Source organism: Rattus norvegicus, chromosome 2, assembly GCF_021556685.1.
Source record: "Rattus norvegicus strain SHRSP/BbbUtx chromosome 2, alternate assembly SHRSP_T2T, whole genome shotgun sequence".
Lineage (NCBI taxonomy): Eukaryota > Metazoa > Chordata > Mammalia > Rodentia > Muridae > Rattus > Rattus norvegicus.
This window is the reverse complement of record NC_141535.1, coordinates 173,866,320-173,886,690: the sequence shown is the minus strand read 5'-3', so window position 1 is coordinate 173,886,690 and position 20,371 is coordinate 173,866,320. Positions and strand designations below refer to the sequence as shown.

Sequence of the window (20,371 nt, the reverse complement as noted above, 5' to 3'; positions counted from 1 at the left end):
TATTTCTGTGATGCACAGCAGAGAGAACAATGCCACATACACTGTAGTCATGTAACAAAAGGATTCATTGAGTATAGTTACAGCAGGCTAGCTCAGGGACTAGACTGACTTGTCTGGGATTCCATCTGAATAAAACCAGGCTTGACAAATAATTTTTAAAAAAATTTAAATTTTTTATTTTTGATTGTGAGCCCAGCCTTTAATGGCTGAGCCATCTCTCCAGCCCAAAAAATTTTTAAACTGATTTATTTATTGTTTATGTGTATGTGTCTGTGTAAGTATATGTGTTCTCTCTCTCTCTCTCTCTCTCTCTCTGTGTGTGTGTGTGTGTGTGTGTGTGTGTGTGTGTGTGTGTGTGTGTGTGTACATTTTCTCTCTCTCAGGTCAGATGGGGTTATAGGTTGTTGTGAGAACTGAACTCCAGTTTTCTGGAAGACCAACAAGTGCTTTTAAACACTGAGCCATCTCTCCAGCCCTGTGGATTATTCTTGATGAAGGCAATGTAGGAGCATGGTGGAAGATGAGGAACATTTTGTGAAGAAGGATGTGTGCTACTATGGAGACCAACTGTGTCTCCCTGGGTAGTGCTGTCACATGTCACTGAGGCAGTAATTCTCCTTCTAACTCCCAATCCCTGAGAGACACAGTAATGCTCTAGTGTCTCACTACAGCAGTGACTGTAAAGGTACAGTGCGAAGTCATGGAGGGTATGAGTGATCTGAAAAGGCCTCAGGGGTAAGTCTGTTCACAGTTCTCTTCCATACTTCCAGGCAGCCTTCTGAATAGAGCAACAGACAATGCAGGGAACGTGGGGGCTGTAACTGAGGTTGAAAGTCACAGACAGGACAGATATTTAGATCTGCATGAAGTTCAATAACGTGAGTTAGTAACAGGGTAGTGCTAAAGTATCAAATGCCTAGCCTGTTTTAATGCACTCATCTTCAACTGCCGAGCTTTACTTTCAATAATGTGTTCTCAAAAGATGTTATGTAAAATTCTTATTTTGAAATGGGGTAATGAATCTCAATTTACCTGTTAACCAACATCAATGACAATAACATCTTTTGGTCTGAGATAATCTCAAATGGAGTTAGTCTAGGTAATGAGCTAGACTAATTTATTGAAAAGTAGGACATTATTCTAGTCTGTGAGAATTTAAACTATACAGAAAATGAAAATGCATTGCAATATTCAAAATTCTAAGCAATAGGAGCAGCTCTTATGTTCTCTGAGAAGTTGAGGACATTTCAACTCGCAAGACATTCAGTTTTGCAGCAGTTACCTTAATGATGATTTGACTTCCTAACTGAAGTCCTGTTGTCCACAGTCCTGATCACTAAGTAACGGCAGAGTCCAGGGAGAGACATGCAGACCACAGAATCAGATGGGCTTGGTTCAAATCTCAGCATCCATGTGTTAGCTGAGTGATGTAGGGAGTTTTTAACCTTTGGTGTTTTAATTTCCTCACTGAAAACCTGTCATAACAGTTCTGGGTACTTTAATGAGATGTTCTGAGGATTAAGTGAGGGACAAGCATTTAGAATGGTAGTGAGTGGTGTTAGTGGAGGAAATATATAAAGGATGTAACCTGATATCTTATTGGGGTTTAATAAAAAACTTCCCCCCATTAAGAGAAATGGTTGGACAGAACTCTGGCTCCTGCCAGCATCATCTCACATTCTCTTACGTGCCCTGTGTCATTTGCCTTGAAATCCTCACATATTTTCTGTTATCGCCTTTTCTTTCCATTTCCGGACTCCGTGAGTATCCTTCTTTATTCTATAAGGCTTGTATATAGAATGTGTACAGTAAATATGCACTGACTGGATGGCCAAAGACAGCACCTTAATTCAGGAGAGAGAGAGCTAAACGATAGCCTATAACCGGTGCAGTGCAGCCCGAAGCTTAGGTTATTATGTAATATTCTTGTTCATCAATTCCCAATTATGTCTGCAGTTTATTACTTTCTGTAATAAAACCCAAACCCACCAAGCATCATTCCAGATATTGAAATATGTAATAATAAAAAGATCATGAAAATACCTTGGGATTTCCCAGTAAAGCCACATATTTACATTTTATAAACAGCATCTCAATATTATCTGCGGACCTTATTAATAAATATCCAAATGGCTACGTGATGAAGCCATGCTTAACAGGCTGCTCACTCATGTATGTCTGGGCCAACTCCTGCACACTTGAGTGACTTTATAACTATATATAAGGTGGCTATATATGCATGCCCATACACTCAGAGACAAGAAAGGTGGAGGTGTTAGCCTCGCAACGATGCATTTGCCTTTTGTTCAAGACTGTCTTAGTCTCTGAATTAACTTTTTAATTTAAATAAGAAAACAAGTTAGCTCAGTGCAGCACTCAGAAACCAACAATAAATGTAGGATTTTATTTGAGGTGGGGGTGAGGATAGAAATAAGTTGACCATTTGGGTGCAGTATGCTCCTACTGTACAGCACAGAGCTCTGATGCTGTTTTATGACCTGTATTTTTGCACCTAAAAGGACTATACCATTAGGAAAGGTTAATAGAAACTAAGTAATTTGCTAAAAAGGCTTTCATCAATAATTTAAAATTTTTAACTTTATCAAAGCTAGGCTCTGAAAAGTTGCTAGAGTTCTACTCTACCTTACTGTCAAGGAATGATTCACAGGACTCCGTAATTTTCAGTACTCCGTAGTTTCTCAGTACTACAGAGTCACACTTGAACCATCAGATGTCCGTGGCACTCCATTACTTAAGCACAGTTTCTTTTTCTCTCCTTATATTTGAATTAAAACCAGAGAAGAGGTGAGGCTCTCACTCTGCATCTGACCAGCTAGCTGATGGGCTCATACCCTCCAGAGCCACTGTGGAGAAACTAGCTTTGATTTCACAGTGATATGAAACTTTTCACTTCATTCTTTAAGGGTGAAAATCTCAATAGCACCAACTACCAAGGCCGAAAAAGGGTCCATATAAAATGCCATGAAAATGGGATGAAAATTGCCTTCATAATATACATACCCTTATTTGGATAATGTTTCTAGTGGTTAAGAAACAAACAGCAGTGTGTCAGTTAAAAGTGTTTACAAACTAGACTGCCTCCCTTAACCAAAGGAAAGAAACACAGTTACTTTTTAGTAGTCAGTGCCATAAGTTCCACTGAGTTAAAAATGAAAGGCTGGGCAGTAGCGCAATGGAATGCAGTGTGTGAGGACCTAGGTCTGAGCTCACAACACATTTTAAAACAGTTACAGTCTAAGTGACTCAGAAATACACTGCTAATAAAAGTAGCAAAATTCAAACACCAGACAGTATAACTGTAAAAACCCAAACAATCTTTCAGGGGGTGAGGGGAAATGTAACTTTTTTTTTTTTACATGAGGTTACAACAGAACACAGAATAGTTAAGAAGCAAGTACTACACAAAAAAGAGGGAGACAGTAGAAACAAGTAAAATTGAGCATGTGTGATTCTAATTTATCTTAAAAAGACAGACTTTTCAACTGACAGAGGAAAAAGGGAAAAATTTAAGAGTTGGATTTTTATTTTTATAAATAGGGCTCTTGATTCCACTTTTGTGAATAGTCATAAAGAAGGGTCACATGGAGGCAAAAATATTTAAATATGAAAGTGTTTGCTATAGAACTCTTAGAACAGTAAAAAATTAAAAAAATAACCTAAATTATTGATGATAATGGAACACTAGTCACTAAGTGAGTTTCTGGGAGCAGTGGTGTATGCCTTTAATCCATGAATTCTGGAGGCAGAAATGGAGGAATCTGTGAGTTCAGCCTGGCCTACATGGTGAATTCCAGGCTGGCAGAGCTGCCTAGTGAGACACTGTCTCAAAACAAGCAAACGAAAACCAAGTGAGTTGAGCTGAATGTATTTTATGGGAAACCCAGTCTAGAATATACTGATAAAATATTCTAGCCATGCTGGGCAGCGTTGGTACACACCTTTAATCCTAACACTTGGGAGGTAGAGGCAGGTGGATCTTTGTGAGTTTGAGACCAGCCTGGTCTGCAGAGTAAGTTCCAGGACAGTCAGAACTGTTACACAGAGAAACCTTGTCTCAACAACGCCAAGGGGAGGGTGTGTGGGGGAATCTAACTACTTGGAGCATACCTAAAGTATGTATGATCTTATGAAAATAAAAAAGCATGTTCTTATATACAGATTACATGCATTGTTACATGTGCTACATGTGAGTACACAAATATATAAAGAAAATCTTAATGTTCAATTTGGAACCATATATATTAAACTCCCTTCTTTCAGGGCATGGGAGGCGAGAAAGATTTGTAAGAGAAAACATGTTTTCTTCACTATTATATTTGATATTGTATACATGGATACATGATTTGTGAAGTAAACAAGGACATCTAAAATAAGTCTAAGAAATCTAAAGAAAGGTCTGCCATAGTTTGAGATATTTTATGAAGTTTATTTTATCCACTAATGTAACATTCAGAAATACACTTTTACAATCTAAGAATTTCAGTTGATAGGGCAGTCAAAAACTCTTGAACACATAGACTTTGCAAACAAAGTTCATTTTGATATAGAAAAGTTGCTTCCTAATTATTTCTGTTTGATTACAAGGAGGCTGTACTTCTAATATTTTAGTATTGTTTAAAATCAACTAAATATTATTAGCTAGGAAGAATGATACTTTTAAACATAAACAATGTTTTCCCCCAAACAACACTAAAAATGTATCAGATAGCTGGAGGCGTAGATACACATGTCATAATGCTATAAAGTTCAAAACAGCATCATGCTAAAGAAAATGAAACTCTCTTAAAGAGAAGGGGACAATGAGAAGATTGGATAGAGCCACATTTAGGAGGAGAAAGAAGTATTTTTACCAACAGTTCTGCTCGAATGGTGCTATTGGAGACACAAGAGCATGAAGAAGCTGTCATTTGTGGAAAGCTGCAGATTATCCTACTAATGCCTCAGAACTGAGCCCATACATTCCAGCCACATTCAGCTGAGGCCCAGCCCAGACGTGCTAGTCTCCAGTTCTTGTAGCTGTCCATCTACTACAGCATAATCCTAGCTGCCAATCTGAAAGAAACCAGCTAGTCAGGGCAGATACAACCAAGAGAAACAAATGTCACTCAGTAACGCTCAGCGGCCCTGCACTCATGGATAATTTCAAACAGTATCTCAGACTAGAATGCTGATGTGCTCCTTCAAAACACCTCCATCTCTGGCTACTGGAAGCCAGGAGATAAAGGCGCCTGCCTAAGAAAATAAGCGGAATGTCTTCAAAGAAGTAGCCAAGGCCAAAAACAAGCACAGTGAGCACACAGTAAGGGCTTAACAAATAACAGGGCATCTGAGTGGAGCTACATTGCACTTAAAAGGTTAGTTCTCAGAACCCAACAACTATGCTCACGCCATATTAAGGGGATTTGCAGGGAATGAGTTGGCTGTCCACTTGGCAGGAAACCCCCAGTCTATTTCCCCAAATATCTGCGAGCATCCCTTGTGTCAAACACCAAAGTAGGATTAATGAGGAATTTGACTGCATGCTGCCTGCTAATTTAAGGCTTGAAAGACACAAAGTACTAACAGGGACAGAGAGGAAGGACAACAAACTCATGTTTGTAAAATGTTACTGAACATTTTAAAGATGTGTCTTTGAGTCAAGTATTTCCCCAATACTGGGAATTTCACTGGCTTCTTTGAATTCTAAGTAAATGTCCCTATCTTACTACAAATTAATCTATTACAGAAAATCTGACATAGGGTCAAATAATTTTATGTAGATTTTTTTTCAGATGCTGGGCCATCACTTTCTTTTTTTTTTTTTTTTTTTTTTTTTTTTTTGGTTCTTTTTTTTGGAGCTGGGGACCGAACCCAGGGCCTTGCGCTTCCTAGGTAAGCGCTCTACCACTGAGCTAAATCCCCAACCCCCATCACTTTCTTTTTAATCTTTCCAAAAGCTTCCTTTAGTGAATAAAATTAGTAACAGTGTAAAGTAGACATGGTCTGAAGGAAATGGCTTCTTTTATGAGGAAGAGGAGGAGGAGGAAGAGGAAGAGGAAGAAGAAGAGGAAGAGGAAGAGAAGGAGGAGGAGGAGGAAGAGGAGGAGGAGGAGGAGGAGGAGGAGGAGGAGGAGGAGGAGGAGGAGGAGGAGGAGGAGGAGGAGGAGGAGGACAACGACAACAGGAGAAAGCTAGGGGTCCCTGAAATGTTCATGAGGATTAAAAGAAGGAACAAAGCACGAAGACCTAGTTTTTGCTGTCTGTTGTTTGCTCTGTAGTGAGTTGCTTATCCAGCCCTTAGCTGAGTAGAGCACAAAGCTGAGCAGGAATGACAACTCTGACGCTCATCTAGTCAACTGAGGGAAGCTTGCTCTGTTACTGTGGTTTTGATGTACAAGGAAGGCTGGCAAGATTTCAGTGATTTTCAATGTAGGTTTTCAATTAAAACTTGACTAATCCCGGCCGTCCATTTGGCTATTTCTTTGTACAGTTCCTGCTCTGCACTGTGTCAAATACACCATCTGGGCAATACGCCTCTGGCTAGTTCACACTTGAGGTCTGTTTCTGTAGCTCTGTGAGTTGTAGCTGCATGAAACTATTTTAGGGCATCCATGCTCCTAATGTACTGTATTGCTGACACCACTATAGTCCTGCTGTCCTGGCTTTAAATCTCACTACAGTCACAACAAAGATTCCTGTCCCACCTGCTTACGATGTGCTCACAGACCACTCCCACACTTATTCAACAAATGTTAACAAAGCTATAAATACCAATTGTGTTTATGCTTTCTGAAAGATTCACTGCCAGTGTTCTGCAGCAGTGCTGAGCTGAGCTGAGGCTGACTCCCACCTCGAGAGTGATGGAATTCTAAGCCAAAAATGCTTTTCCTTGGATAAGATATCTGATTTGCTACTGCTGTCATGAAACCGGGGTCATGTAAACTTAAACACGGCTGCTGCTTCTTTAGGAAAACAGACCTTCTCGAGTGATTATGAGTTGCTAAAACAGCCCTTGGAAGGATAAATCTGGAAGAGGCCAAAGCAACCACTGACATTAAACATGACTTCAGGGAGTGTTCAGGCTTGACTTTCATGCTGTGAGACCCACAGTAGATAATTCTTTAAACTGAGTAATATCTTGGCGCTCTCTCTCTCTCTTCTTCTGTATCTATCTTAGCAGATAGAGCTGGGATTTATTTTCAAAAGGAAATCAATTTTGATTTCTGAGCACATATCAAGTGACACTCTCTTTCCTTAAAAAGTAAAGAAAATAGCCCTTCCACAAGAAATGTAGAGTGCGCAGTAAACTGCAAGGTGAGAAAGCTCACAGTAAATGGTCCTCTGCCATAGCCCACAATGGCCCACGCCAGAATCTGCTTATGACTGTGTCTTACTCACTTTTATCAACCCTTACTATCCAGTCCTGGTCACTGACATCAGACTGCCTAGAAAGGGTTGTTTGAGAAGGAAAAAGAAGAAAAGAATTGTAATCAAATGAATCATCTCTAAGAGCACAAGCCTGAAGCCTAAGGATGGTACTGGTTAATGAAGCCCTGGGTCTGGGGCAGAACATTCCCATTCCATAGTCTGCACTGCTGGTATCTGTGTAATTTTAACTGTTAAAATGTATTGCTTTGAAACAGACATTTCCAAATCTCTTTTTGTAAATTTGTGCTTGCTCTCTCTCTCTTTCTCCCTCCCTCCCTCTCTCTCTCCCTCCCTCGCTCTCTCTCTCCCTCCCCCTTTCCCTATAGAGTTTGAACCTATGATTTAGAATTCATAAAGCTTAGGCCAAAAGTGGTCTCACCTTTACATAGTCATGACAAGAATGATAATTACTAGTACTATATCCAAGAAAAATACCCTCAAAGTAGAGAGTTGCTCTCTTTTTCTCTGCCAAATACCATAGGAGATATGAAAAAATAAACTGCTTAAAATTACATTAAAAAATACCTGTTCAGTGGGTTAAATAATGAGATAAAACAAAAACTGACACCGAGAGTGAGCTGATTGTATTTGAATCAGGCAAAAGAAAATACCCCCCTGCCAACATTTACGCGAAGATAGCTTTGTGGAGCACCGCACTCTGACTGCAGAGAATGGACAGAACAGTCCAGACCTGGAAGGCAATCTACAGTTACTGTAAACATTCTGTCCCGCACACTTTCCCAGTGACGATTTCTAAGCAGGTTGGGTTTTTCCCTTTGAAACAGGAAAGACTTGGGTTCGCATTCCCATCCACAACTCAAAAAAGAAGAGTGTTTAGAACATAGAAAAAGGAAAATGAAAGGCTCTGACTAAAGACAATGACTGTAATTATGTTGAGGTCCATAATCCCATAATTTTTCTTATATAGTTATATTTTATATTTCACAAATTGATCTGTTTCCCTGTAATGTGGCAAAATATAGTGCCATAGCAAGACATATAAATCTGCAGAACACTATTTTCAATGTTTATAGCCACCCCGTCCCAGTATGGATTAACTGATGACCAGCCCGTGTGCCACGGCTGCACATGTAGGCTCTACTTTGCAATTGTGAATAATTATATAATCTCACATTCTGATTAATGTTCTAAGCAAGTAATGCGTGGATATTATCAAAATTGGCATAGATTGCTATAAAATTCAAATTATTGTTCTTTATAAAATACATGAATTTCCCTGTTTTCTCACACTCTCAATATAGGAGGTTCTCACTAGTTTTTAATCTTCAGTATTCCATTAGGCAAAAAGTCACTGTTTTTGGATCCTAGTGCAGACTATTTTACATGTTCTCTCTTTTGTTGTTTGTACATCATTCTTACACCCTTTCACTATATAGAAACTTCAGCTCTCATATGATAGCATGCCAATTTCTGTGATTGATAGCTTTGATACTAGACTTGAATCTTCTTCATTCCAAGACTGTGAAGCTATTCACCTATGTTACCTTCCAAGTTCCAGTCTCACACTTTATATCCAGATATTCTTTATTTCAAATAAGTGCGTGTAAAGCATTTGGGAATTCTTTCATTAAGACATGAGGATGAGATCCATATTAACTTATGTTCTTAATAATCAGGTGTCTAACCTGGCATCACAGAGATGACTTAAATCACCACTCGAATCACATCTTCTGTGTGTACTGTGTCCATTTCTGGAAGGCAGATTTGGTTCCACTAAATGTTAATTCCTTTGCCAGACACACTGTTTTCACTACTGTGGTTCATGTTTTCTTGTCAGATAAACTTATTTATTTATAATTTAGTTCTAGCAAATCCTGTGTTAGAACAGAAGGGGAACAAAAATCCAAAGGCACCTGGAGACAGTAACATGAATTGAGAACCCACAGCTTGAGAGGAGAGGAGGAGCAGTATAAAGAGAGCATGGAAACTGAGAAAGAATGGCTGGATGATTCTTTAGTTTAAGCCTAAACAGAGCAAGTAAAAGAAATACTCAGCGTTTTTATTGTGTTGTGCTGGTGATGGAAGCCAAGGCCTCATACATGCCACTCATGTACCACACCACCAAGCTACATCCTACCCTTGAACAACAGAACAAAACAAAACAAAACAAAAACACCAAAACCAAAGAAACCACCACCACCACCACCACCACCACCACCACCACCACCACCTCCACCACCACCACCACCACCAACAAGATAATGAGTCTAGTTTCGAGACTTTCCTTGTGCACATGGTCACATACAGGCATGGATCTGCCTGCTGCTTGGCAAAGCTCTACTTGGCTTCCAAGAGTTCCAGAGTGAATGGTTAATATATATAACATAGTAAATGATCATAAAAGTAATCTCTCTATAAAGAGCTCTAAACAATAGAAGTGATAACCATGCGAAGAGGAAGAGTAATCAGCAAAACAGCCTGTAGCACATTAAACTTTTATGTTGTTTTTAATTTTTAGAAAACAGCTGTGTTATCAATATAGAAGCCTCATTTACATACATCACATACCAGAAAGGAGTGTTCTTCAGTCAGATATGCTAATCTGTTTTCAGATATCTTTGACCCCAGCTAAAGAAACTAACTCAATGTATGAACAAAATGAAGTGCAAATAGAGTTGTTGGAAGGAGTGATCTGGTATAAAATGGGTTTTGTGCTTTCAGAGAGACACAATCTATCCTGCTAACTTCACAGAGGCCCGGAAGAGATAACCCTCAAGGCAAGGCAAGTGAATATGTAAACACATGTTTGCATTAGGGAAACACATTAGGGGGAAACATTAGGAAAGTGAAAGCCCCTCATTAAAACACAATTTTGTCCTAAACTTTGCCTCCCTATTCCCTGCCAAGGGTGTTCTTGTTCCCCTTTTAAAGAAGGAGTAAAGCATTCACATTTTGGTCATCCTTCTTGAGTTTCATGTGTTCTGTGCATCTAGGGTAATTCAAGCATTTGGGCTAATAGCCACTTATCAATGAGTGCATACCATGTGTGTTTTTCTGTGATTGGGTTACCTCACTCAGGATGATATTTTCCAGTTCCAACCATTTGCCTATGAATTTCATAAAGTCATTGTTTTTGATAGCTGAGTAATATTCCATTGTGTAGATGTACCACATTTTCTGTATCCATTCCTCTGTTGAAGGGCATCTGGGTTCTTTCCAGCTTCTGGCTATTATAAATAAGGCTGCTATGAACATAGTGGAGCATGTGTCTTTGTTATATGTTGGGGCATCTTTTGGGTATATGCCCAAGAGGGGTATAGCTGGGTCCTCAGGTAGTTCAATGTCCAATTCTCTGAGGAACTCCAGACTGATTTCCAGAATGGTTGTACCAGTCTGCAATCCCACCAACAATGGAGGAGTGTTTCTCTTTCTCCACATTGTCGCCAGCATTTGCTGTCACCTGAGTTTTTGATCTTAGCCATTCTCACTGGTGTGAGGTGAAATCTCAGGGTTGTTTTGATTTGCATTTCCCTTATGACTAAAGATGTTGAATATTTCTTTAGGTGTTTCTCAGCCATTCTGAATTCCTCAGCTGTGAATTCTTTGTTTAGCTCTGAACCCCATTTTTTAATAGGGTTATTTGTCTCCCTGCAGTCTAACTTAGAACAGAGGCAGAAGGAACACCCATTCAGAGCCTGCCCCACATGTGGCCCATACATATACAGCCACCAAACTAGATAAGATGGATGAAGCAAAGAAGTGCAGGCTGACAGGAACCAGATATAGATCTCTCCTGAGAGACACAGCCAGAATATGGCAAATACATAGGCGAATGCCAGCAGCAAACCACTGAACTGAGAACAGGACCCCCGTTGAAGGAATCAGAGAAAGGACTGGAAGAGCTTGAAGGGGCTTGAGACCCCATATGAACAACAATGCCAACCAACCAGAGCTTCCAGGGACTAAGCCACTACCCAAAGATGATACATGGACTGACCCTGGGCTCCAACTGCATAGGTAGCAATGAATAGCCTAGTAAGGGCACCAGTGGAAGGGGAAGCCCTTGGTCCTGCCGAGACTGAACCCCCAGTGAATGTGACTGTTGGGGGGAGGGCGGTAATGGGGGGAGGATGGGGAGAGGAACACCCATATAGAAGAGGAGAGGGAGGGGTTAGGGGGATGTTATCCTGGAAACCAGGAAAGGGAATAACAATCAAAATGTAAATAAGAAATACCCAAGTTAATAAAGATGGAGGAAAAAAAAAACCCCACAATTTTGAAGATGGGTGTGACCTGTGAGTCTGTATATTACAGAAGCTATTCAACTGACAGGGTCAAGACTTGACCTGAACGCTAGCCTGGGCTCATAGATATGTCTGGCTATGGGAATGGAAACTGTTTTGCAGGAAACAGGGTTTATGAACAGGCAGTGTGTGAGCATCCTCTCTAAACCCTTCCCTACTACCCTATTCCTTTTCAGCCATCACTATTCTCTTCATAGCATACATCGTGACTGAAATTATAGTATGGATTGTTGAATTCGTTTCTGTAAGTCCACTTGGATTTTCCCTTACTGAGCTGTTTATCTTTAGTACTATCAAGAGAGTAAGTATTTGTCAAAGAAATGAATGACAGAATTTCCCAGTTCTCCAGCCCTATCTTGGCTTTATCTCAAGTTAGCCTAGACCTACATTTTACCATCTCATCAATGCTCCTTAGCAGCTCCACCTATAATCCTTTTAATGTAGTTCGCCATAGGTAATACATCTCAGTTTATATATCTGTGCACATGCAGTTACACACACACACACACACACACACACACACACACACACACACACACCTTTTTTGCTTATCTTTTTTCTGAATTTATTCTTCTGTCATGTAAAACAGAAAAATACACAGAAAGGAAATAAACATCCATCACTAAGCAAGATGAACTATAAAGTTCATCCCGTTCCACATGTAAATACACATCAAATGAATCTTGGAGCCACCCTACCTTGCACACACACACTGACTACACAGGTCCTTGTCCACTGCTAACACTGTCCAACTCTAGTTAAGGCGATATTGCTCCTCCCCTTCAGTGCTTATCTCTGCCTGTGCTCTGGAGTTGTTCCCTTCCCCTTTCTCAGAGATATGCTATCCTCCTTTTGGATCTTTCCAATAAAAATTGGTTGAACATCTATTCATATAAAAAGTCTCTTTAGAGAGATGGCTAACAGGTACAAAGATTTCTTTGTAGTGATAAAAACTGTTCTTAAAGTAGAGGGTGGTGATGCTTGTATGTTAAGAATATACTAAGCTGTGTACTCCCAACAAATAAATTGTATCACATATAAATTATATCTCAAAGCCATTAAAAATTTTACCTTAGACCTGAGGAGAAAGGTTTTTTTTAATTAAATGTGTATAATTTTCATGCTCAGGGATTAAAAGGTATGTTCTTATTTCAAGAATAGTATGCAAGTTCTACCCAAAGCTCTTAGTTGTCATACTAGTCTAAGAAAACATGGTGTACATATTCAAGGAGATGTTATTCAACTTTAAGAGGAAGGAAACCTTACAGAAACTACAAGATGGATCAAACATAAAGATACTATGCTATGTAGAATAAACAGACAATAAGGGACAAATATTTTATGTTCTTGCTCAGATTGCTAGAGCAATCAAGTCTGTATGAAGAGAATGCAGACTCAGGCTTGTCATGGTCTGAGGAGAGGACGGCTGCTGTTTGTTTAATGCAAAGGAGGCTCTAGCTTGGGTTATCAAAGCTTTCTGTACATGGGCACTGACAATAGTTTTACAATAATATGATTTTTCTCTTTTTTTCTGCACTGGAGATTGAGACCGGAGCCCTGCACGTGGTAACACATGCTCTGCCCTGAACTGCACCCCTAGCTCTCTGTGAATCTTAACACTACTGAAGTGCACACGTAAAAGTGGCAACAATACTAAATTTTACATACAATTATTTACAAGACACTTCATCTAAAGTTATAATGTGTTTGTTCTGTTAAAATAAGTATGTAATGTAGCCTACATTTGTAATTCAATTGTATCTCTAATGTCTGCAATTATACATCTAATGTCTGAAGTTATGTGTCCAGCTTAAAAGATCTGATCTGACAAGTCAGTTGCCTCATTCTCTAATCTTTTGTCCTGAAATTAATCCAAAACCATGGTTATGATCAAAGATGCACAGGGCATTCCTCTAGATGCTGCTGTCAACATGGAATGGCTGGTCACATGCTCCTACTTAACATTCAGTTCCTCAGCTATAACTAGCCACACTTCAAGAGGACATAAGGCCCTTACTGTGATATAAATTAAAGCATCGGATTTCATGACAAGACAGGCAAAGCTAGTGACATCATCTCACACACCAAGAGCTGATTTTAAAGGTAAGCATCTTACTTTACATGTTTATAGTAACTGCATGAACTTCAAAGTTCAAACTGTACAGACTATACATAGCAACATAAGCAATATGGTATGGTAAGTACAACCGAAGGATATAAAAATCAATTCTAGAATTCTAGAGTGTAAGTTCAGATATAAGCTGATTATATAGGGAAATTGGTAATTATTACAAGGGAATGTGAGAAAGGAAAAAGCTGAATGTTGCAGAATCACTGGCATATAACACAGCCAAGTAGCACATGGCAAATACTATTAGATAGAAAGGAGGGTAGAGGGATGGCTCAGTGGTTAAGAACATTGGTTACTCTTCTAGAGGTTCTGAGTTCAGTTCTCAGCAACAAATTGGCTCACAACCATCTGTAATGGGATCTGATGATACCGTCTTCTGTCATGCAGGCATCCATACTCATATATATAAATATATACATATACATATATATATATATATACTCATATATATATACACACATAAACATATATAAACTATATAAATAAATCTTTAAAAATATAAGAGTCTTTATTTACACATGTATAAGTACATGTATGTTATGTGGAGGTCCGAGAAAAGCTTGTGAGATTTATCCTCTGCTTCTACCATTCTCTGGTTCCAGGCTTTGAGTCAGGCACCCTTACCCCCTGAACATACTGGCTACCCTGATTTTTGCTGTGCTATTCTGAGAATTAAGGTATGCATTCTTCAATAGTAATGCTTGCATGCTGCTTTAACCTCAGTGCCATACAGGGTTCCACGATGCTTTGCACCATCAAGTCAGCAGCTTCCCCCAGAGAGGGTGCTCCAGAGGAATCTGCACACAGGCAGAGATGTGCTTACCGTGAGGAATCCTGGGCTCAGTCTCCAGTGCAACTCACCAACGTAGGAGAATGAAAGCACAGGAGTTAACTGACCCAGCTCATTGTCTCCATAGTTTTTAAAATACGAAAACCAGAAATTAACTGTGCACAATTTAGGGCAAAAGGAATCCAATACACAGCGCTTTTGTTTATGTAATAATATTTATCTAGCATGTAAGTCGAGTAATTATATGCTTATTTATTTCACTATGTACTTAGGGACGATCAACATAACTAGATAATAGAATTAAACAGGAATGCACCAGGTCCCAGTGAAAACAGGATGTATTACACATCATAAGTAATATACCCTTCAAAATAGACACCTGTCCTATGAATCAGTATCCATCTGCTCTAAAACCTTATTGGTATTTGGGCTTGTATCTGTGCAATGGTATTATTTTTTTCACACAAGGCTACTACATTTAGGGGGCATATAACTAGATTAGAAACACTAAAAAAGCAAAATTTCTCCAGAAGTTTGGGTGAACACTGCATTTGCCAAGATCCTGTTTTAAGTGTTTTATCAGAAAAAACTTGACAAGATAAAGCAAGCCTTATCACTATTTAATACTGAATAATGACAGCCAAGGTCAGACTTGAACCCCACTGTTAACGTCTGCATAAATGTGCATGTGCTAATGAACTATACCAAAACATGTTTTATTGTACTTTGACTTATGCTCACAACCGTATAGTGAATAAATGACTATTTTCTTAATATTTCAAATGAGGTGAGTAGCTTCTAAATCCATAACAGTTAAAAATCTAAGTGTGAAACCCTTAACAGATTAAACTGTAAAAACTCTCATTTAACGTGAAGTCGTACTAATTTGAAAAAGCTCCAGACTCAAGTCCCCACTAGGTGATAGAGTGGCAGCTCATCCTGCTTTAGTCTACCCACTTTGCTTCACTGTCTCTATCAGTTACTTGGACGATAGGGGAATGAGATCGATACCATGCGGCTGACTATACTGAGATCTTCAGAGTAGAGGGACTTACCTCTCTCAGCACGGGGTCAGTTATTGAGTTCAGGCTGACAGCTCCTTCATAGGTTAGGTAATAGAACACGTTGAGGGCTCGCACTGCCTCTGGTCCTTGTTGTTTATAGCCAAAAATAAGATCAATCCATTGGTGAAGCTGGCAGGAAACAAATTCACTCTCCAGGGCCTGAAAAACAGTAGACGTCTCATCATCATGCTGAATCCCATCTTTAAAACATAGATATTTAGAACAACGGTAAGACCTAACACTAAACTTACTTAAAAAACAAACAAACAAACAAAAACAGAAAACCCAGGTATGGTGGCATCTGTAATCCTACTCGGGAAGCTGAGGCAGGGGGATCTTAAGTTCTAAGCCAGGCTGAGTAACACATCGAGTCCTGGTCGAAAGACCAACCAAAGGAACAAAACCAAAGCAATGCAAGGAAGTTTGGCTCAGTCTATGGCTACCTGAGCACAATCCCTCGGACCTACATTAAAAGTCAGATGTAGTGACATATGTCTGTAATATCAGAACTAGTAGCAGAGACAGGAGCATTCCATGCCAGCTTAGCTCAATCTGCAAGCTCCTGATTCAGTAAGATTCTGCAGGAGCCTGTTTCAAAAGCTAAGGTGAAGAGTGATTAATGAAGACATGTGATAGTGCTCTATGGGGCGCGCACGTGCACACATGCACACACACCCTCTTACGCAGACACTGAAGAGAATGAGGAAAGGGGAAAGGGGAAGAGGGAAAGAAAGTGGATAAGGAAGAAGAAGGGTAAAGGAAGGAGAAGAAAGTGACAGGATAGGGCAGGAGAACACCTTAGCTCAAATGCAGTTCAGTGTAGAGTATGTGCTTGTACGTGTGAGGCCAAGAATTCAATTCCCAGTCCTGTAAAAGCCAAATACAAACCCCTAACATCCTGTTTTCTAGCTGACTTTGTCCTGCTGTGTATTTGAGAAAAGTCCTGTCCCTCATTATGCTGAGCTGTAGTAATCCTGGCATTTTCCCACTGCATTGAAAGGTATAGGGACTGGGGCTGGGCTTATCTTGGTCATATTTGTAAATCGGTCTTGTCAGACACTCAATTCATGCTTCAAAGAAAGGAAGTCATAGAGTGAAGGACTACTTTGGGAAAGCAAATGCAAAGGAGTTAAACATTTTCTATTCACTAAAGATGCTAACTTTTTTCTCAAATTAAAGCATGTTGTGTCCTGAAATTACAACCAAATTATTTAGTTATTTTGATTGTGTTTATAGTAACACATTAGATTTTGTGGGGACTTATAACTACTGGACTTTTATTCTATTTGTCAGTACCAAACTAAACACTTTATGCTATTAACAGTGCTCAATAAATAATGAATGAACATGGTCAAATGTTCACTTGAAGTGCTAGGCACAAGATTCACTTCCTATTCATTCTCTTCCCATTTATTAGCACTTGTGTGCCAAATACAGTGGGTGCCAGTAAACGTTTGTTGGACTAAGTAAGTTAGGAATATAAGGCCGGAGACTTGTTAGCAAGCTATCCCTCTTTATGCTGTGTAATGCTACAAAATTATTCCAACATCAGTGGTTTAGGTTTGCCAAGAGATAATGCTATTCAGACAGCTGGTTACCTCTGAGGCCTCCCTCTGGTTCTAGCATCAAAGCTGTATGATTGTGTGCATGTTTCTGGCAGTGTATGGTTAGTATCCTAATCAGAGGTCTGTAAGTTTGAAGGTGCAGTTGGCTAGGCCTTTTCTTCTCTGGTGCTGGAGATGGAATCTAGGGCCCTGTACATGCCCCATTACTGACATCTCTTAATTCTTAGTTCCAAAATGACTAACTTCTAATTCAAATAAGGTATAAGCCATCTTGCCACAAATGACAGACACATTAGTTCATAGGTACATATGTATAAAATGCCTTATTAAAACTAGTGTCTGTGAATAAGAAAGATGTTTATAGCTAAATACAATGTTTTCTTTAAAAATATTTAACCTGGCTCGCAATAGTATCAAATATAAATTGTTCTCTAAATATATCCCTATGCTAATTCTAGGCAATTCTCAGATTCTAACATATACCTGAAATGAAAAAGACCTAAAAATATTTGGCTAGCTCTCCCTGTCAAAGTTACTGTTTAGACACCTTTTATAAAATTCACTGTATTTGCCACTTTCCTAGAGAGATGGTAAGAAAGCACAAAACTCTTCATGCTATACTTAATATAATAAGAGGGCTTTAATAATCAAATAAATCCCTATTTTAATTACATAAATTTAAAATAAATCTAAAAGTTCAAACTGCCAGTGTAAGTTGCGTTAACTGTGGCCTTGGGAGGACAGGGAGGGGCATGTTTAAGTGACACATAAAAACAGCAATTGTCTTAATTTGTGTGCAGTGCACTCCACACAAAAGCCCTAAATATGTTCAAATTAGAGCGAGCTGCTTGATTGTCACTGCAGTCTCGTGTCACATTAATGCATGACAAACATTAAACCATACACTTAAATGGCAATTTATATCATTTAAATGTTTACTGCCAGACTAGCTCATCACTCATTTAAATGTGACTTTCTGACAGCTAATTTCAGTTAATTTTCTCCAATTCACTTAATTAGAACTTTCAATCAGGGAAGGACTTCCATGTACCTTCAAGAGTGCATCCTTTTTGGTTGTTCAAAACTGGGAGCTAATTTGCTGATGAAAAGCCCTGCCTGCCGTAGGATTAATGTGTAAGATCTGCAAGTCTACCAGATAGCATCACTACACAAAGCAAGCTCACAGCATGCATTCTGAGAAAGAACACACTTATTTATGTGAATAATACTCTCAACAGTAGTTTAAATAAAAAACGTTTAGTTCATATATACCCACTATTGAAACAATAAAAAACCTGCATCTAAGCTAATTAAAAATTAATGATTTCAAAATTGTTTAATAAGATAAAACAGCCAGGAGTCTCTTGAGTGTCCATGGCATTGTGATTTGAGACTATAAAATTCAGAAGGCTCAGAAAATGAAGATGTACAAATGAGTTTTCTCAATATAATATTAAAGCTTTACAAATTAGGGCAATTTTGTTTTCTGTGCCATCAAACAAAGGGCTGAGGGTTCCTAATGATTGATTACTTCTTTATGCACATTTGAAATGTGAAGTTCGTTTGATTTTAATGCTCTATGCTTTATATCTTGATACTGCTTCAGAATTTTAAACAAAAAACACAAAAGAAACATTGTATGCTATTATGCAGTGGGCATACTGCAGAGTCATCACATGCCAAGGTTCAGCCTCTCCTCATGCTCCCACAAGTCAGTCCTTAAGGATTGACCAATAATTCACAGAATTAATGAAGAATTTATTCAAAGAAGCTATGGACACATTAATAAACAAGTATTATTTTTAAAACAGTAAATATTACCTTTTTTTTTTAAAGGTAGGGCCCAACAGAAATGTGATAGATCTGAGAGACCTTCTAAGAAGTTTTGGAATCCTTCCAGTACAAAGTCAGCCCAGGACTTTAACCTCCTTTTACAGCACTGAATGACAGCTGCCTGATACACAGTGTGCACTGATAAACACGTGTACAGAATGCACACTTGAGGGAAGAAGAGAGGATATGCAGGAGACCATTAAGAACAAAGAGAATAAATCAAAGTGGAATACTTTGGATTTATTATAGGTCTACATTTTCAGTGTGTGTGCATGTGCGCACGTGCGCGCGCTTGCACACACACACACACACACACACACACACACACACACACACACACACCTTGCATACCATGTCAGTGGAATGGTAAGCATTTGGGGGGTTTCAAAGCCTTTAGGACAGGCAGTCTTCATTAAGGCTGGAGTTAAATCAGGTCCGCAGCTAGGGAACAGTAACATTTTTTTTCGGTGCAACTCCAACCCATCCAATCAATTGTAAGCATTCCCCTAGCAGGGTAGATATGTCACTCACATCCAATGTGTGCTCCAATGAAAATGTGTAAAAAAGAAAACCCACAAAAGTATCCAGTAGGATACAGTAATATCCAACTCATCCTGAGTTATTATAAAGTAAAGCAGTGACTAATATCCAATTGTTAAGATCATGTAAGACTATGAAAAGACTACCACATGAAGCTTTGCGCAAATTGTCACTCCAATCCAGCGGGACTCATACTAGCCTTGACAAACTGGGGACTGATATCTGTTTTTTAATGGTATCTATTAGGCGGAGACTAAAACATTTGTGAGATGCTAAAAAGTAAAGTACATAGTTGTCAAATATAAACCCTTATTAGTAAGTTTCATTTGCTTGGTTCTTATACAGAATATCAATAAATTAAAGTTTTAATATATCATAAAGATAACTACATTATTCATAAATGAATGTTAGAAATAATATTAGCAAATGTAAATCTGTGTCCAATTAAAAAATCTTAGGAAAAAAAACCCATGAAGGAAATGACTTATTGTTATAAAATGTTAAATAAAATTGTAGAGTGAAGTCAAATGATTTGCTAACATATAGAAATGGCTTATTTTCCAAAATATTAAGCTATTTGAAAATAATAATTGTAATGATATCTATCACTAATTTTATTAATCTATAAATGTTTTAGAAATACTATAGCCACTCCCTATAAAAATGAGCTTTTATTAACAGGAAAATTGGGTAAAATAAATAAAATCAATTTTATTTAACAAAAGAAATTATAAATATTTTTTTATGACAAAGGA

At 38.6% G+C, this 20,371-nt stretch overlaps 1 protein-coding gene across 8 annotated transcripts in view; it reads right to left on the bottom strand.

Annotated features, from left to right (window-relative positions):
• Positions 1–20,371, bottom strand: part of Lrba (LPS responsive beige-like anchor protein) — a 580,781-nt gene that overhangs the window by 53,788 nt on the left and 506,622 nt on the right. For all 8 annotated transcript variants that reach the window (NM_001439655.1, XM_087627154.1, XM_087627167.1 and 5 more), the window contains 1 exon segment: positions 15,670–15,837. In NM_001439655.1, coding sequence (NP_001426584.1) covers positions 15,670–15,837 — 168 coding nt within the window.